The 18,227-nt window shown below is 41.7% G+C and overlaps 1 protein-coding gene and 1 long non-coding RNA gene across 3 annotated transcripts in view; one reads left to right on the top strand and one right to left on the bottom strand.

Moving 5' to 3' along the window:
- The window catches only part of LOC107054724, a 125,666-nt gene that overhangs the window by 52,290 nt on the left and 55,149 nt on the right, over positions 1-18,227 (bottom strand). The window lies entirely within an intron of this gene.
- On the top strand, positions 698-18,027 carry MYH1C (myosin, heavy chain 1C, skeletal muscle (similar to human myosin, heavy chain 1, skeletal muscle, adult)). The gene is made up of 39 exons (NM_001113709.2): positions 698-759; positions 1,530-1,772; positions 1,860-2,003; positions 2,101-2,257; positions 3,458-3,485; positions 3,584-3,695; positions 3,784-3,876; positions 4,388-4,451; positions 4,544-4,642; positions 4,748-4,851; positions 4,932-5,070; positions 5,786-5,904; positions 5,997-6,146; positions 6,433-6,603; positions 6,768-7,077; positions 7,224-7,297; positions 7,974-8,061; positions 8,153-8,270; positions 8,588-8,711; positions 8,797-8,933; positions 9,043-9,298; positions 10,891-11,133; positions 11,242-11,418; positions 11,503-11,648; positions 11,736-11,826; positions 11,913-12,302; positions 12,466-12,592; positions 12,723-12,841; positions 13,421-13,617; positions 13,995-14,178; positions 14,257-14,422; positions 14,595-14,719; positions 14,942-15,250; positions 15,356-15,559; positions 15,799-15,924; positions 16,016-16,186; positions 16,273-16,377; positions 16,519-16,614; positions 17,735-18,027. Exons 2-39 carry the CDS (start codon positions 1,566-1,568, stop codon positions 17,888-17,890), a joined length of 5,826 nt encoding a protein of 1,941 aa, NP_001107181.2. The 5' UTR covers positions 698-759; positions 1,530-1,565; the 3' UTR covers positions 17,891-18,027.

Genomic DNA, 18,227 nt, shown 5'->3' with positions numbered 1-18,227 from the left:
GAAGTTCTTGGGGAGTCCTTTTTTAATGACATGCATAAAAGCATATATTATGTATGCATACATAAATATATATTTTAATTTGATATCTCAAAAGTCAGCTCGGGAATCTGTTTAGAGTTCCATTTCAAACTAGAGTCTCCTGTTACTTGGAAGAGCCTCCTGAACTTCAACTCAATGTATTTCAAACTATCTCAACTATTGTGACTGTCTTATATAGAAACTGCAGCTGTAATACATTCTGACTTCCTGATTTTTAGAACATACTAATGCAAAGTGGTTCTTAAAAACAATTTGTTGTTTTTTGACCTACCTTTTCTGTTGCTGTCAGTGTGTCTGTTCCTAAAGCATCATAGACATGCTATCATTCCCATTGTATGACTGAAAAACTGTGGTATAAACATACCAAGCAAACTGCCATGGGTCAAACAGCAAATCACTGAGAAAGCCAGCAATAGAAACCATAAGTTCCAGCATCCAAGTTCTCTAAGTGCCTTGAGTAGTCTAGATTTTCTCCTTAACACACTTGATAAATTATTTATAGATATATTCACATAGTCAGTAAGATATAAAAACATTCTAATTATATCATTCAAATCAAATGACAATTATGTCTGTAGTTTGCCAGACAATGCTTTGCCAAAGAAATTTTGCCAGAAATGTTTTGACCGAAGAAAGGGGGAGCATCTACAGCTCCTGCAGGCGAGACACTATAAAATCTCCCAGGGACAAGGCTGGCCTGTCTCCACAGAAGGCTTCAAGGTAAGAGCATGCATTTTGTGAGCTTGAAAAAAGAGGACACTAGAGTCAATTTATCCTGATTCTGTGGACCATTTCCATTATGGACTGTCCATGTGAACAAAACTGTTTATATAATTTCAGTGCATGTCTGTAACTGCAATCTAGGAATTTTCTCTAAATCTCTTTGCTGCATCAAGAAACAACTGCCATTCCTGTTTCACAGGACTGACCGGTTTCCCCTATACAAGTCATTCTTAAAGGGTAATATACTGAATAATGTGCTTCTACAGTACAGACTAAGGCAGGATCATTTACAGCTGCATGATTTTTCATTGTAACAGCTTTGTATCGCTACAGACTCTTGCTTAGACTAGACTGTTGAAAACAGGAAAGATCTAAAAAGTGAAATAACTTAATTTATAGTCCACCTGATAATTCTTTTAAAAAGAAAGTACTGTCTTAAAGAATCATCATTCATAATTAAGGACCAAACAGAGAGTGGTTTCCTCCAGCTGTAGGTTCTTTTATGTGAAGGTCTCAAAACTGATGAGAATTCATCAAAGTGAGATGCCAAATTGTAGTCAGCATTGAGATGATAATCTATTATTTCTTGTTGAGATTTTTTAGAAGTCCAAGTTTCTCTCTTCAGTAGGACTTAGTACTCTTAAGTTCAAGTCAAAATGAATGTTAAGTGGTTGTTGCTAAGAGGTTTTCTGGAAGATTAGCTAGAAATTTATTAGCTTAAGTGTAAGAACTTTTATCAGTGATCCACAACATTTTTTCACCACCAGACTACTCTGTTGACGTGCCTTCAGTACAGTGCCGACATGGCTTCTTCAGATGCTGAGATGGCCGCCTTTGGGGAGGCTGCTCCCTACCTCCGAAAGTCAGAGAAGGAAAGAATCGAGGCCCAGAACAAGCCTTTTGATGCCAAGTCATCAGTCTTTGTGGCCCATCCAAAGGAATCCTTTGTGAAAGGGACAATCCAGAGCAGGGAAACAGGGAAGGTCACTGTCAAGACTGAAGGTGGAGAGGTGAGATAAAAGCAAGCTTCAGATCAGCATTTAATCACCACTCTGAGCTTTTAGCTGACATAGACAGATCTTTCATTGCCTTGACAGACTCTGACTGTGAAGGAAGATCAGGTCTTCTCCATGAACCCTCCCAAGTACGATAAAATTGAGGACATGGCCATGATGACCCACCTCCACGAACCCGCTGTGCTGTACAACCTCAAAGAGCGTTATGCAGCCTGGATGATCTACGTAAGTACCAGCAGCTCTCTTGCTTGGGCAGCGTAGCTGGGGAGGACTGCTGTGCCAGGCTGAGTGGAAGCCAGCATGCTGTGTCCCTTCTTCACAGACCTACTCGGGCCTCTTCTGTGTCACTGTCAACCCCTACAAGTGGCTGCCGGTGTACAACCCGGAGGTGGTGTTGGCCTACCGAGGCAAAAAGCGCCAGGAGGCCCCTCCACACATCTTCTCCATCTCTGACAACGCCTATCAGTTCATGCTGACTGGTGAGTTCTTCCCAAATACATTCTACTAAAAAGGTATTTTAAAAACAACTAGAGAATTTTCCTGATGACATATTATCTATGCTTTATTTCAGTTATAGCATTAATCACTGCTTATTTAAATAGGCTTTTTGGCATCTATATTTCTACAAAGGAAGTATAGAACCACAGATCTTGTGTTAGGAAAAATGATATGCTGTCAGCATATATGCTAACTGATGAGTGTTTTATCTTCTTCAAATTGCTATTGTAATGAGCTCTTTGTAGATAGAAATATAGGAGTCTGTTTTGGAAATACAGTGCAACAATCAAAATACAGTGTTTGAGATTAATGGAAAATTAATGCACTCAGCTGTAAGGATCTGTATATGCTGATTGTATTCCCATTACAATCAATAAAGACCTGGACTGTTTAATGAATATAGTCTACAAGGCAAGAAGACACTTAGTGTCTGGTCTAGACTACACTGATCTATTGAGAATGAGCATAAAATCCAATGCTTTTAGAAAAAATGTTTTAAAGGGAAAATAAAAAGCTTTTAATATTCAACCTGATTGACTTTCATGAATTTATTTCCTTTAGACTTTATCTTTTCCTTCTTATTATTTTCTCTTTCCAATGAGTGAACTGAAATCAATGGTGTACAGAGTTTATATCTTCTTTTCCTGTTTTGTTACATGATGGAAAGTAAATAAAGAATAGAATAAAACCTGTCTTTTTATGATCTCAGAAATATATAATTTCTGTATATGTAGGATGAAAAATGAAATAAGTGAAAAATGATGAGAAAGATTGGTTAGACGTTATTGTTCGTGAGCTCTCCAGATTTTCTCAGCTATATTTTATCTCCAGGAGAATTTAAGTGAGATCAATCCCCAATCTCAATAATTGTGTCATGTATACTTAGCAAATATTATACAAATCAGATGAAAAAAAGAATACCTTTAAAGGCATATGGAAGGCATATATCTGTAAAAGAACATAAAAGTTACTCTGAAGTGGTATTTTTACTGAACACGTTGAGAATGCATGTAGTGAGGCTACAAAGCACTGCTACACATTAACTGAAATATTCAGGGATTTTCATTGCCTTCTATCCCTGCAACCCCTGCAGATTTCAGTTCATATTTTTCTCCTAGATCCTACGTTTGTAGTTATTCATGAGCAGTAGGAAAACCCTTCTTATCTCTATCTTTTCACAGACCGTGAGAATCAGTCGATCCTGATCACGTAAGTACGCTCCCTGATCAGGTCCCTGCGGGGCTGCCCTGTGCCAGGGGACCTTCTCCCTGACCTCACGCTCTCTGCTTCTCTGTTTGGTTCGACAGCGGAGAATCCGGTGCAGGGAAGACTGTGAACACGAAACGTGTCATCCAGTACTTTGCAACAATTGCAGCTAGTGGGGAGAAGAAGAAGGAGGAGCAGTCTGGCAAAATGCAGGTACATTAAGAGAGACTGGCTTAAAACATTGTGTTTTTCTGTTCCCTATTTTTGGAAATAATAACCAGGAATAATTGTTATCCTGTAGGGAACACTTGAGGATCAAATCATCAGTGCCAACCCCCTGCTGGAGGCCTTTGGAAATGCCAAGACTGTGAGGAATGACAACTCCTCACGCTTTGTAAGTTGCAGCTTTGGACAAAAGCTTTCACAGAGTCACAGCATGGTTGAGGTGGGAAGGTATGTTTGGAGATGATCTGCTCCAACTTCCCTACTCAAGAGAGCACACCCAGAGCAGGCTGTCCTGCAGCACATCCTGGCGGTTTTTGAAGATGTCTAAGGAAGGAGATTCTGCAGACTCTCTGTGCAGTCTGTGCCAGTGCTCAGCCATCAGCAGAGCAAAGATGGAACCTCTTGTGTTCCAAGTGTGTTTGGTTTTTTTCTCCTACTGTGTTTTGCCCTGTCAGTAGGCAACATTGGAAAGAGCCTGACTCTGACCTGTGTGCACTCTCCCTTGAGGCATTTCTAGACATTGATAAGATGCCCCTGACACTTCTCTGTTATAGACTAAACAGGACCAGTTCTCCCAGCCTTTCTCCACAGAAATGATGTTTCAGTTCTTTATTCTCCCTGTTTTATACAGGGGCAGTGAAATACATCCAGGCTGAAATTGTTCTTTTTCCCCTCAACAGGGTAAATTCATCAGAATCCACTTTGGGGCCACAGGCAAACTGGCTTCTGCTGACATTGAAACTTGTAAGAGATGCTCCTGGCCTGCTCACCTTTCTTCTCAAACTCTCACTTTCACATCCTGCCTTGTACCTAACTCTTTCTTCCTTCCTTGTCAGATCTGCTGGAGAAGTCCAGGGTCACTTTCCAGCTCAAGGCTGAAAGAAGCTACCACATCTTTTATCAGATCATGTCCAACAAGAAGCCAGAGCTAATTGGTAGGAAGGATCATTTAATCTTTTTGGAGATGATCACCGAGCAACTGTTTCCTCTACTGCCCAGCTGAAAAATTAAGCCTATGTCTTTCCTTTCCCTGCTTTCAGACATGCTCCTTATTACCACCAACCCATATGATTACCATTTTGTGAGTCAAGGCGAGATTACTGTTCCCAGCATTGATGACCAAGAGGAGCTTATGGCTACAGATGTGAGTAACATACAAAACAGGTAATTTTATGGACAGGGGCTCTGGTACAAATGCATTTATTTTACTGAGTCTGTTACCAGAGTGCCATTGACATCCTGGGCTTCACTGCTGATGAAAAGACTGCCATCTACAAGCTGACAGGGGCTGTCATGCACTATGGGAATTTGAAGTTCAAGCAGAAACAGCGAGAGGAGCAGGCAGAGCCTGATGGCACAGAAGGTATCAGCTAACTCAACAAACTTTGCAATAGATACAGTATTTGTCACTAAAAGAGAGCCTCAGGAAGATTTCAGGATTTTAGTATGCAAAATTAAGATAAAAAAAAATAGAATTCAATGGTTATGTAATTTTTGATACACCTACCTCCTGTATCATATTTCCGTTTTATTTCTACGACTACTTATTAAATAAAAGATCTGGAGTACAGCGGCAGTAATTCAGGCGCCGTCGGTGCCTACTGCCGTAATGTTATTGGTCTTACATTTGTTAGAATAGATTTATATTGAGGGGTAATGAAGTGCTCTAGCTCTAACATCTCTAACACCTATTCACCCTCATCTGTTGGGAAGGAACACATATGTGAGATGCATATTTGATTCCTCTCCAGTACAGAAGGACCTAAAGTCCTCACCTCCAGTTCTCTGAATCAAAACTCACTTGCTGCAAAACTAGAAAGTGTGAAGTATCGTAGTCATGTATGAAAGAGGAGAAAAGCAGTGAGTTCTCATTAATAACATTTGTAGAAACCAAAGCTTAGAAAGGATTTTGTGTCCTATGGAGAACAGAGACATTAGTTCTGTTGATTTGACTCGAATACTTTCTCTGCAAATCTTTAACAGCGAACACTGCTGTTACTTTTGAGACAGTCTCTAAGGACCAAACTTAAGGCACTGTCCAACATTTATTTCTCTTCTCACTCTTTCTTGGTGCTTAGTTGCAGACAAGGCTGCCTACCTGATGGGTCTGAACTCAGCAGACCTGCTCAAAGCCTTGTGTTACCCTCGAGTCAAGGTTGGGAATGAGTATGTGACCAAAGGTCAAACTGTGCAGCAGGTAAGAAACACAGTAACCTGAAACCATGCTTTGAATTAAGAACTCTATGATTCTCCTCTGCTCTATACTACAAACATCTCTCCATGCATCAGGTGCACAATGCTGTAGGCGCTCTGGCAAAGGCTGTCTATGAGAAGATGTTCTTGTGGATGGTTGTTCGCATCAACCAGCAGCTGGATACCAAGCAGCCCAGGCAGTACTTCATTGGTGTCCTGGACATTGCTGGCTTTGAGATCTTTGATGTAAGTAGCGCAATTTTCCTAGCAGTTTCTCAAAATGGCAGTTGAGAATAAAGGGTATTCTGAGACATATTCAAGAGAAGATATAATACTCCTGCACTTTTTGCTTGACTCTTGGAATTGCCTTTTCCTTAACCACAGAAAAAAAAAGAAGAAAAAAAAAAAAAAAAAAAAAAAGGAAGAGGCCTTAAACTATAATCCATGAAGAACTGGGATTACACAGCAAAAAATTTTGCTATTATTCCTAAACCTTGCAAACATTTTTTGCATCTCTTTTTACTTTCGGCAGTTCAACAGCTTTGAGCAGCTGTGCATCAACTTCACCAATGAGAAATTGCAACAGTTCTTCAACCACCACATGTTTGTGCTAGAGCAAGAGGAGTACAAGAAGGAAGGCATTGAATGGACATTCATTGACTTTGGGATGGACCTGGCTGCCTGCATTGAGCTCATTGAAAAGGTATATTTCCATCAGCAAAAAAGATGAGCCTCAGTTAATTTTCTCTGTCAAATGATCGTGAAATACACAGAAACAACTTCTCTTTTGACTCTACCTTCTTTTTAATCAAACGATGTCTTATTTTTTATCTGTTTCTCTGTCCTATCTGTTGAAATATCTTCCAGCCCATGGGCATCTTCTCCATCCTGGAAGAGGAGTGCATGTTTCCCAAGGCGACTGACACCTCTTTTAAGAACAAGCTCTATGACCAGCATCTGGGCAAGTCCAGCAACTTTCAGAAGCCCAAGCCTGCCAAAGGCAAGGCTGAGGCCCACTTCTCCCTGGTGCACTATGCTGGCACAGTGGACTACAATATCACTGGCTGGCTTGAGAAGAACAAGGACCCCCTGAACGAAACTGTCATTGGGCTGTACCAGAAATCATCTGTGAAGACACTGGCCTTACTGTTTGCCACCTATGGTGGAGCAGATGCAGGTCAGTTCTGCAAATTCTATCCTTTCATAAACATTCAAAGTTAATTAGAGCAGGGAACACTAAATGTTTAATGTTATTTGGTGTTCTACACTCTTCAATATGCAGAATCGATTTTTAATACTCTTCTTCATTTTTGTCATTTGCAGAGGCTGGTGGTGGAGGCAAAAAGGGTGGCAAGAAGAAGGGTTCTTCTTTCCAAACAGTTTCTGCTCTTTTCCGGGTACAGTACTGTATTCCTTATCTCTTGTAACATGGAGAAAGGGTAAAAGTGATGTTAAATATTAAGGTGCTACTTTTGTATTACTGTGAAGTTGATAAAATTATTTTGAAATCTCATGACTGGTTTTTCAAGATTAATTTTAATATTGCTAATATGTATTGTTTAAAATCAAGCATTTAGGCTTCAATGATTAAGAAAATTGAATCATATTTTTTGTTTGTTTTGAGAAGATTCTACTAGTTTTCTAAATCTTTGGGTCAGACTTCAGCTGTAATTTTAGCACACCTGCATTTCTATGAGGCTTGTATTGTGGTGAATTCAGAGTCTCCTTAGAAACGTTTTCCAAGAAGTTATTTAACTTATCTAAAAACAGAATAAAACTGATTTTCACTCAAACATTTAACTTTAGTAGGTAGAAAACAAAAAACTTAGTTACTTTGTGTGGAATTGAGAAACTATATAATAGTTTCCACTGGATTAACAGCAATATAGCAGTATATCAGTCTTCAATAATGATATTAACTATCTGCAAATTGAATAAATGTTTGGGTTTTGTGGCTTTACTGGAGTGTTCTGAAGCCTAGCTAATTCTGACGAGTCTCAAAAGTCATTCCCGTAGGCTTGATGTATCAGACACCAGACATACAAAACTGACATTACTTACTGATCCCTCTAGGAGAACTTAAACAAGCTGATGACCAATCTACGGAGCACTCACCCCCATTTTGTCCGCTGCATCATTCCAAATGAAACAAAAACACCCGGTAAGAAGCTTAAGCAAAAAGAGATTTTCCTCTTATACAACCATTCCTTCTTTGTAGAAAACTGGTATTCATTTATGCAATGAATTTTTAGGTGCCATGGAGCATGAACTTGTACTGCACCAGCTGCGCTGTAATGGTGTGCTGGAAGGGATCAGGATTTGCAGGAAAGGCTTCCCCAGCAGAGTCCTCTATGCAGACTTTAAACAGAGGTAAAAGGCTTTCTCTCCTTACTGATTTTAGCTATGCTGAGACCTTGTATGACTGATTAAACCCACTCTATTTCCTACTCTATGCACTGCAAGTTTTCTTTATTCTTTTCAACAAAGAGACTAATGCTATGGACTCATCTCCATAAATATCAGCTTCAGTAGTACTGAGATTCTACACATATATGTTTCATACGAATGACAGAATTCATTAGCATGAAAACAGTTCTTAAAAAACTATCATTTCTCCCATGAAATATCAAGGCATTCAATACAAGCAATGGTTTGTTGAATACATCCTAATCTGTTTTTGACTGCAGATACAAGGTTCTTAATGCCAGTGCCATCCCCGAGGGACAGTTCATTGATAGCAAGAAAGCTTCTGAGAAACTCCTTTCATCTATTGATGTGGACCACACCCAGTACAAATTTGGTCACACCAAGGTACAAATACTACTTGACTGAAGTGCTATGTATCTGTACTTTGCAGTACCAGAAAATTATTTGCTACAACATTGCCTTTCTCAAGGTATTCTTCAAAGCTGGGTTGCTGGGACTTCTGGAGGAGATGAGAGATGAGAAGCTGGCACAGCTCATCACTCGCACACAGGCCAGGTGCAGAGGCTTCCTGATGAGAGTGGAGTACCAGAGAATGGTGGAGAGGAGGTAGGTGTTCCCCATCTTCAGTTAAGGGCACTGTATTTTGGGGGAAGTGCTGAGGATCATATAACACAAAATAATCAAATGTACGTTTGATTATTTAATTATGCTTCAGGGAATCCATCTTCTGCATCCAGTACAACGTTCGTTCATTCATGAATGTCAAGCACTGGCCCTGGATGAAGCTGTTCTTTAAGATCAAGCCGCTGCTGAAGAGCGCAGAGTCTGAGAAGGAGATGGCCAACATGAAGGAAGAATTTGAGAAGACCAAGGAAGAGCTTGCAAAGTCTGAGGCAAAGAGGAAAGAGCTGGAGGAGAAAATGGTGAAGCTGGTGCAGGAGAAAAATGACCTGCAGCTCCAAGTGCAGGCTGTGAGTTTATCATTCACTTATCACAGAGAAAATAAGTTTGTATCTTCAGATTTTTCTTTATCAAATCAGATTACAGAAGACCACAAGTCAGAAATTTGGTGATATATCAGTTGTATGTATGCGTTGTTTAGGAAACACGTCTCCTCATGATAAGCCCTCTTAAAAGTCCATACAAAGAATAAGTGAACATGAAGCTGGAGTCAGTGTTTTTGCTTTCAGTTAAAGAAGTTATCTACAGCTAGTGAACATGAAATACTCAGAGTAGAGTTCTACCTAAACCCTAGACATCCTCTGAGCAGGTGATTTCTGCAGAGGCTGTCTTTATAGCACCAGGATGTAGAACAGTAAATTCATTTTAAGCCAGAGCCAAAAGTTGAAACTAGTAAGCCAGAGTTGAAACTAGTTGCACAGGAAGCCATCCACCCTTTTCTTTATAGACTAATCATTCACTCAGAAATTAGGAAATACATCTTCTAATTTCCACTTAGTTTAAGAAAATACAGACACAGAGTTCATGGTTCTGAGAAATAGTCACACCATCTGTGGGTCTTTTTCTTTCCTCCACTATTAATTGCAAAATAGAGCTCTATGTGTTTTAGACATAACTAGTATGAATCAAGGTCAGAAATTCAATTTATAATGAAGAAATAATTTTAAAGTTTTTTTTTCAACACTGAAATTATTTGCATCTCTAACTTGGTTTTTATTTTTGGGTATGCACTGTATGGTAGCTTATTGAAAACAGTGCTCTAAGAACCCTGTAGAGACACAGTGCTTCACAAAATAAAACACTGTTTAAAAATAAGCACAAACATATTTAGCATTCAAGAATCACCATAAAAATCAGCTTATATTAGATAAATTAACAGCTAAAACCAGTACACGGTACTTAATTATTCAGTTATTTGAACATTCCCATAGAAAAATAGGAAAACTTTGTTATCTATTTTCTCTGGTATTTAAAGAAAAATAAATATCCCATTAATTTTCCTTGTAAAATATTTACCTCTCAAAAGTATTTGGAAAAAAGCAAATTCATAATATCAGAAATCTCACCAGAGTAAGAGGATGTGGTGTTCAGTTGAAATCTGCATAGGAAACTCCAGACAAACTTTGGGATATTGACATATAGATAGAAGATGTGCACAAGTTATACCCCAGTTAATGAAGGAACATTCTTAATAAATTTATAGAGAGAGTCATCTTCTTCCATTAAATTATTCTTTAGGTTACCAAAACTATTACTCCCCACAAAATAGTGTTTTCTATGGAATTAAATCACAAAAGAAAATATATTCAATACGTCATTTTTGAAGGGGAAAATATCTTTAACATCTTTATTTTCCATGTAAGTGATAATTTCTCACACTTACCCCATCCATTAGATGTATTTAGGAGAGAAAAAAAAAATCAGAATCAATATAGTTTCCAGAGAAAGGCTGTATACTCTTCTCAGAAACAAACAAAAAAAAACCCCCAAAATTAGGCAAAATAAGTGAGTTGTGTGAGTAATAGTCAATTTCAGCCCTGCTTTTAAGACATACTTAGAAAACTTCAGAACATAAATGAAGAAAATATGTGTCTCCTCATAGGAAGCAGACAGCTTGGCTGATGCTGAGGAAAGGTGTGACCAGCTCATCAAAACCAAAATCCAGCTGGAAGCCAAAATTAAGGAGGTGACAGAACGGGCTGAGGATGAGGAGGAAATTAATGCTGAACTGACAGCCAAGAAGAGAAAACTGGAGGATGAATGTTCAGAGCTGAAGAAAGACATAGATGACCTGGAGTTAACATTGGCCAAAGTTGAGAAGGAAAAGCATGCCACAGAAAACAAGGTATGAGGGAGAAGTTGTCGCTCACACTCTGGAAAGAATTCTTCTTTGTTACACAGTATTAAACTGTAAACAACATTTTTTATCTACATTTACTTTCCATTGTCAAAGGTGAAAAACCTCACAGAGGAGATGGCAGCCCTGGATGAGACGATTGTGAAGCTGACAAAAGAGAAGAAAGCCCTCCAAGAGGCCCATCAGCAGACACTGGATGACCTGCAGGCTGAAGAGGACAAAGTCAATACGCTGACCAAAGCTAAAACCAAGCTGGAGCAGCAAGTAGACGATGTAAGCAAAATGCATACAGCCATTACAGGACAGTTGTGGAGATAAACATGGCTGGCAGAGCACTAATGATCTCCTTTGGTTTAGCTGGAAGGGTCTCTGGAGCAAGAGAAGAAGCTGCGCATGGACCTCGAGAGAGCTAAGAGGAAACTTGAAGGAGACCTGAAGTTGGCCCATGATAGCATAATGGACTTGGAAAATGATAAACAGCAGCTGGATGAGAAACTGAAGAAGTAAGTGTGGTTGTGGGACATCTGAGTGCTGGATGAGTACACTTAGATGTTTTGTTCAGGCACTAACACCATTTGCTTTGTGCAAAGGAAAGACTTTGAAATCAGCCAGATCCAGAGCAAAATTGAGGATGAGCAAGCCCTGGGCATGCAGTTACAGAAGAAGATCAAGGAGCTGCAGGCAAGTCTCTGGTCCTTCCCTTCTTCCCTTCAGAAAACATCTGAAGGGGAAGGACATGGGTGTGAAGGGTGCCTGATGTTCCCCAGGCCCGTATTGAGGAACTGGAGGAGGAAATCGAAGCAGAGCGAACCTCTCGGGCAAAAGCAGAGAAGCACCGAGCTGACCTCTCCAGGGAGCTGGAGGAGATCAGTGAGCGCCTGGAGGAAGCAGGAGGGGCTACAGCAGCTCAGATTGATATGAACAAGAAGCGTGAGGCAGAATTTCAGAAGATGCGCCGTGACCTCGAAGAGGCCACGCTGCAGCACGAAGCCACGGCTGCTGCCCTGCGGAAGAAGCATGCGGACAGCACAGCAGAGCTTGGGGAGCAGATCGACAACCTGCAACGAGTCAAGCAGAAGCTGGAGAAGGAGAAGAGTGAGCTGAAGATGGAGATTGATGACTTGGCCAGCAACATGGAGTCTGTCTCCAAAGCTAAGGTATAGGATTACTTTAGGCTTATTATCCTATGACCAAATACACAATTCTGAGCTTTTGAATTACAATATACAATTGTACCCAGTAGTGTTACTTTTCATCACAAGAACAACATGTCAGAGTGTTATGATATTCTTCTTTTCCTTAAATGTTTTTCATACCTAGGCAAACCTGGAGAAGATGTGCCGCACACTGGAAGATCAGCTGAGTGAGATTAAGACAAAGGAGGAAGAGCATCAGCGCATGATCAATGACCTTAATACTCAAAGAGCTCGTCTGCAGACAGAAGCAGGTGAGGTATCCATACAGTCCCCTAGAATGGGAGAATTTGCTAGTAATTCTTAAGTTGGCATACAGTGTTGAAAGTGCATCTTGTTTTAGTATTTTTCTTAAAACTACCATCTATCTGTAAAATTTTTCAGGTGAATATTCACGGCAGGTGGAAGAAAAAGATGCTTTGATATCTCAGTTATCAAGAGGCAAACAGGCATTTACTCAACAGATTGAGGAATTAAAGAGACATCTAGAGGAAGAAATAAAGGTACCTCCTGTAGCAGGGTAGGCTTGGGATCCAACTGATTTCTTCTTAAATAATTCCTGATTCAATATAGAATCAGAATTTTCATTTTGTACATTTCAAAACTGGTGGACAGCTTTGGAAACCACCCTATCTATTCGGGGAAAAAAGTAAATGAAGGCATCACCTCCAAAGTGGATATAAAAACAAGAAAGGACATCCTTAGATTTTCAGTTGGTTCAGTGATTGTGTATACTGTTTATGCGCCATTGATAAACGGTGTAAAAAAAGGCTGAGAAATATCTATATAAACTGAGTTTCTATTTTACCTCAATGCAATATAACATTCAGAAAAAATTTCAAAGAATTCAAATTTCCAAGATTTATGTTTCTTGTTTAGAATTTACCCATCATATCTCCTGAACAAACATTCCATACTGTGATGAATGAACGATTAAGAACTTTTTGAGAATATATGTATGCACTTTTTCACTTTGAGCTGACTGCAGATTTCAGATTAAAATTCTTTTAAGCGGTTTTCCCTTTCTTACCATCCTACTGTTACACAGGCTGTTCATTGCCTTAATTCAATTTACTCCACAGGCCAAGAACGCCCTGGCCCACGCCTTGCAGTCAGCCCGCCATGACTGTGATTTGCTCCGGGAACAATATGAGGAGGAGCAGGAAGCCAAGGGTGAGCTGCAGCGTGCCCTGTCCAAGGCCAACAGCGAAGTGGCCCAGTGGAGAACCAAATATGAGACGGATGCTATTCAGCGCACAGAGGAGCTGGAGGAGGCCAAGTATGTGGGGAAAGTGGGGAAGGCTGGCAGAAAGTAGTGGAAATTTGAAGAAATCATTGAGATACTGAAGGGCAAAAGCCAAATAGTAGTTTGGAGAGGAGTGCTATGAAGGGGAAATTTGTGCTGTTGAGACAATGGTTTCAAAAGGACAAATAGTCCACATGACAGAGAATGCAAGAGAAAGGCAATGTATGATGTATGCAGCGAGGTGAGGGATTTCTAGACTTGAGGAAAGGAAAAGGGAATAAAGTTTGGGAAACGCTCTGCACAAGTTGCATCTGGGCAGAATACTGTGGAGTGCCTAAGTATGGTGGTGAAAGCTAGAGAAAAATCCCCACTTTGCTCCCAAAGACTGAGCTGTGCTTACAACCTCCCAGGAAGAAGCTGGCACAGCGCCTGCAGGATGCCGAGGAACATGTTGAAGCTGTGAATGCCAAATGCGCTTCCCTGGAAAAGACAAAGCAGAGGCTGCAGAATGAGGTGGAGGACCTGATGATTGACGTGGAGCGAGCAAATGCTGCCTGTGCAGCTCTGGACAAGAAGCAGAAGAACTTTGACAAGGTATTCTGGGCTCCAGCCCTGTGTTTCCTGAGCAGAACGTGATTGCCACATCTGTGCTCACGCCCTGTTGCTCCTCAGATCCTGGCAGAGTGGAAGCAGAAGTACGAGGAAACGCAGGCTGAGCTGGAGGCCTCCCAGAAGGAGTCTCGCTCCCTCAGCACAGAGCTGTTTAAGATGAAGAATGCCTATGAGGAGTCCCTGGACCACCTGGAAACGCTGAAGCGTGAGAACAAGAACTTGCAGCGTAAGTCGCTCAGTCTTTCCTGCTGGCAGGGCTTTCTCAGAAGCTTTCCGGCCCACCTCTCCACCCGGGTCTGTGCCTTCAGTGATGGGAGGAGACTTGTTATGCTGTTGTCACAGGGCCTTTCCCTGTATGCTCTGTATCTGACCATGCGATTTTTCACTCTTCCCTGCAGAGGAGATTTCTGACCTCACAGAGCAGATTGCAGAGGGAGGAAAGGCGATTCATGAGTTGGAGAAAGTCAAGAAGCAGATTGAGCAGGAGAAGTCTGAAATCCAGGCAGCACTGGAGGAAGCTGAGGTACGTGCTCATCACTGGAGGAAGCTGAGGAACGTGCTCATAATAACTGGTAGCCACGCTAAAAGTATCAGCAATGAGGAAATCTGGCCAAGAAAGGCATGGTTGCCCTCTGTTCTGGCTACAGAGTGTACATACCTCCGATTTCCTGAGATATGCTGTAATTAGCTAGAAAGTAAGCAGTCAATTTACTTACATAATAAATGATCACAATTATTTGTCCAGGCCTCCCTGGAGCATGAAGAGGGGAAGATCCTGCGCCTCCAACTGGAGCTCAACCAGGTCAAGTCTGAGATTGACAGGAAGATAGCAGAGAAAGATGAGGAAATTGACCAGCTGAAGAGAAATCACCTCAGAATTGTGGAGTCCTTGCAGAGCAGCCTGGATGCTGAGATCAGGAGCAGGAATGAGGCCCTGAGGCTGAAGAAGAAGATGGAGGGAGACCTGAATGAAATGGAGATCCAGCTGAGCCACGCTAACCGTGTTGCTGCAGAGGCACAAAAGAACCTGAGAAACACACAGGCAGTGTTGAAGGTCTGTTCAGCAAAATACACATGAGGGAATGTCTTCCCTGACATTTTAGGTACCCGGGTTTGCTTTTTTAGGTGCCCCTTGTCATTTCTCTTGCCTGTTCTGCAGGATACCCAGATACATTTGGACGACGCTCTCAGGACACAGGAGGACCTGAAGGAGCAGGTGGCCATGGTGGAGCGCAGAGCAAACCTGTTGCAGGCTGAGATTGAGGAGCTACGGGCAGCCCTGGAGCAGACAGAGCGCTCGAGAAAAGTGGCTGAGCAGGAACTGATGGATGCAAGTGAGCGTGTGCAGCTCCTCCATACCCAGGTGAGGCCTTGATGCTCAAACTAGTTGTGTAGGCACTGTTATAGTGGCAGGGAGTAGTGGTGCCAACAGTGGAAAAATGGTCACACTCCATCACCTTAGCCCACCACTGAAATTGTGTAGACAGCCATTTAACAAGGAATTTCAGATTTTGAATGTAAAGGTTGAAAAGAGTTGGTTTAGACTGCAGCTGGTGTATTTCAGGTCTCAGAGTACAAGTCTTGAAATCTCTGTTTGTACAGAACACCAGCTTGATCAACACCAAGAAGAAACTAGAAACGGACATTGCCCAAATTCAGAGTGAAATGGAGGATACCATCCAGGAAGCCCGCAATGCTGAAGAGAAGGCCAAGAAGGCCATCACCGATGTGAGTTGGGGCTCTGTCACTGCTGATGGCTGATGCATTCCCCCCCAAAGGTCTCTGACTCCAACCTGGCTTTGCTGCTTTGCCCCTCCAGGCAGCCATGATGGCAGAAGAGCTGAAGAAGGAGCAGGACACCAGTGCCCACCTGGAGAGGATGAAGAAGAACCTGGACCAGACGGTGAAGGACCTGCAGCACCGCCTGGATGAGGCAGAGCAGCTGGCCCTGAAGGGAGGCAAGAAGCAAATTCAGAAGCTGGAGGCCAGGGTGCGTAGGGCTGGTATTTGTGCAAGCGTGTGCAATCCCAGGTCAGAGATAGCAGGGAAGCTTCAAATATGGGTTTCTCATTGCAGGTGCGGGAGCTGGAAGGGGAGGTTGATGCTGAGCAGAAGCGCAGCGCTGAAGCCGTGAAGGGTGTGCGCAAGTACGAGAGGAGGGTGAAGGAGCTGACCTACCAGGTAAGGCTGATGGCATCTTTGCGTTGACACACCCATCTGACAGAAAGTCAAGGTATTTTTCTATGAAGTCCAAGAGGAAATGTCATTTTGTGGTATGGGGAAAATAATTTCTATGTCTTTCCTGCTTACCAACTGCTTTAGTCTGAGGAAGATCGCAAGAACATTCTTAGACTCCAGGATCTGGTGGACAAACTGCAGATGAAGGTGAAATCCTACAAGAGGCAAGCTGAGGAGGCTGTAAGTATTTCTTGTAGAATTTACAAATGTAACTTTCTGAGGTTGAACAGAAAATATATAAGGGACTTGCAAAGGATAGAAACTGGTGAACAATGATGGACTTCAACTGGATATTGTTTTGTGTTTACCTTCAAGAAACTCCTTATGAAGCGTGTGAGGGATGGTTTCCCTAGAGAAGTTTAATGGCTGTAGTAACATATTCCTGTTAATATAACTGGCCTTGCTTTCTTTGGGCCATGCTGTTTTCAGGGGTAAACTGAGAGATGTGCTGCAGTCTCTTTCATACTGGAGGACAGACTGGCAAACAGGGCTCACGACCATTCTCTTAGCTGATAAATTTTTGAGGTCAGATTCCTTCCTCCACACAGCCAAGTACAGAGAAATTTTGCTGAACTAGGATGAGTGGTTGATTTGAGAGAGGGAGATTTAGGACATCTTAACTGATTTACCTCTTCCAAGTTCCTCACCTTATATGGGGGATTACAGAAGTAGGACACTGAACCAGAACAGGAGATAGAAATTCTTAGTTCATCTGTTGAACTGGAAATAAGTTTCCATTTCCTCTGCAAAGCAACCAACTTCCTTAAAAATGGAATGAGTAAACAGTTACTTCCCACAGAGACTGGGAGTGTGGATTGCAAGAGGTTTGTATGGCTATGGAAGGATATACTATGCAGTTACATATCAGTGCTGTCACAGCAGATGTGGAGAAGTAACGTGAAACTTAGAAGGCAGTTCCCTAAGGATCACTCATAAACCCACTTGTGGGGAACAAGCGTTCTTCCATGAGAGAGCTATTGCTCTCCCTTAGCCCAAACTTTTGAGTATAAGACTAAACAGACTGCCAACATTACTACAGTTAGACTATTGAGCTATCCTCCTTCCAGACACAATCTAGAAGGCAAAGTGAGATAAAAATGTAAAAACTGTTTTCCTTAGTTCAGATGGGATAATTTAAATAAATGATGATGAAAAGGTCTTTGGGAGGGTTCTGGGTCAGCAATGGGAGACAGGAAGTCTGTGCTTTGTGCTGGGGAGCCACCACAGCCCCAGAAAGCCTGCGCACAGGACTGAAACCCTTGTCTTGGGTCCTCACCACCAACTCCTTGTCCTTGCACAGGAGGAGCTGTCCAATGTCAACCTCTCCAAGTTCCGCAAGATCCAGCATGAGCTGGAGGAAGCTGAGGAGCGGGCTGACATTGCAGAGTCACAGGTCAACAAGCTCCGAGTGAAGAGCCGGGAGTTTCACAGTAAGAAGATAGAAGAGGAAGAGTGAGGAAGTCATGAGGCAGCAAAGCAGCCTGAGGAGTGCACAAAATGTGAACCCTCTGTTGCTTTCTTCTGCAATGTCTTTGTAATCATGTCAATGTCTAGAGAATAAAAGCCATAGATTAATATGCATAAGCACTACCAGCAGTGGCTTCCTTGTTGCTGATGTTTTCTTTTTCTTCTTTTCCTTTTTCTCTGATTTTCCTTTTCCTTTTCCTTTACCTTTTTTCTTTTTACTTTTATATGGTTTTCTTTCTTTTTTCTTTTTTCTTCTAATTTCCTTATTCTTCTCTGTTTTCTTTTTCTTTTTCTTTTGAATAAGCTTGAGATATTACTGGCGCAGC

This window comes from Gallus gallus, chromosome 18 (assembly GCF_016699485.2).
Source record: "Gallus gallus isolate bGalGal1 chromosome 18, bGalGal1.mat.broiler.GRCg7b, whole genome shotgun sequence".
Taxonomy (NCBI): Eukaryota; Metazoa; Chordata; class Aves; order Galliformes; family Phasianidae; genus Gallus; species Gallus gallus.
The sequence above is the reverse complement of the archived record's forward strand: the minus strand, read 5'-3'. Positions and strand labels throughout refer to the sequence as shown.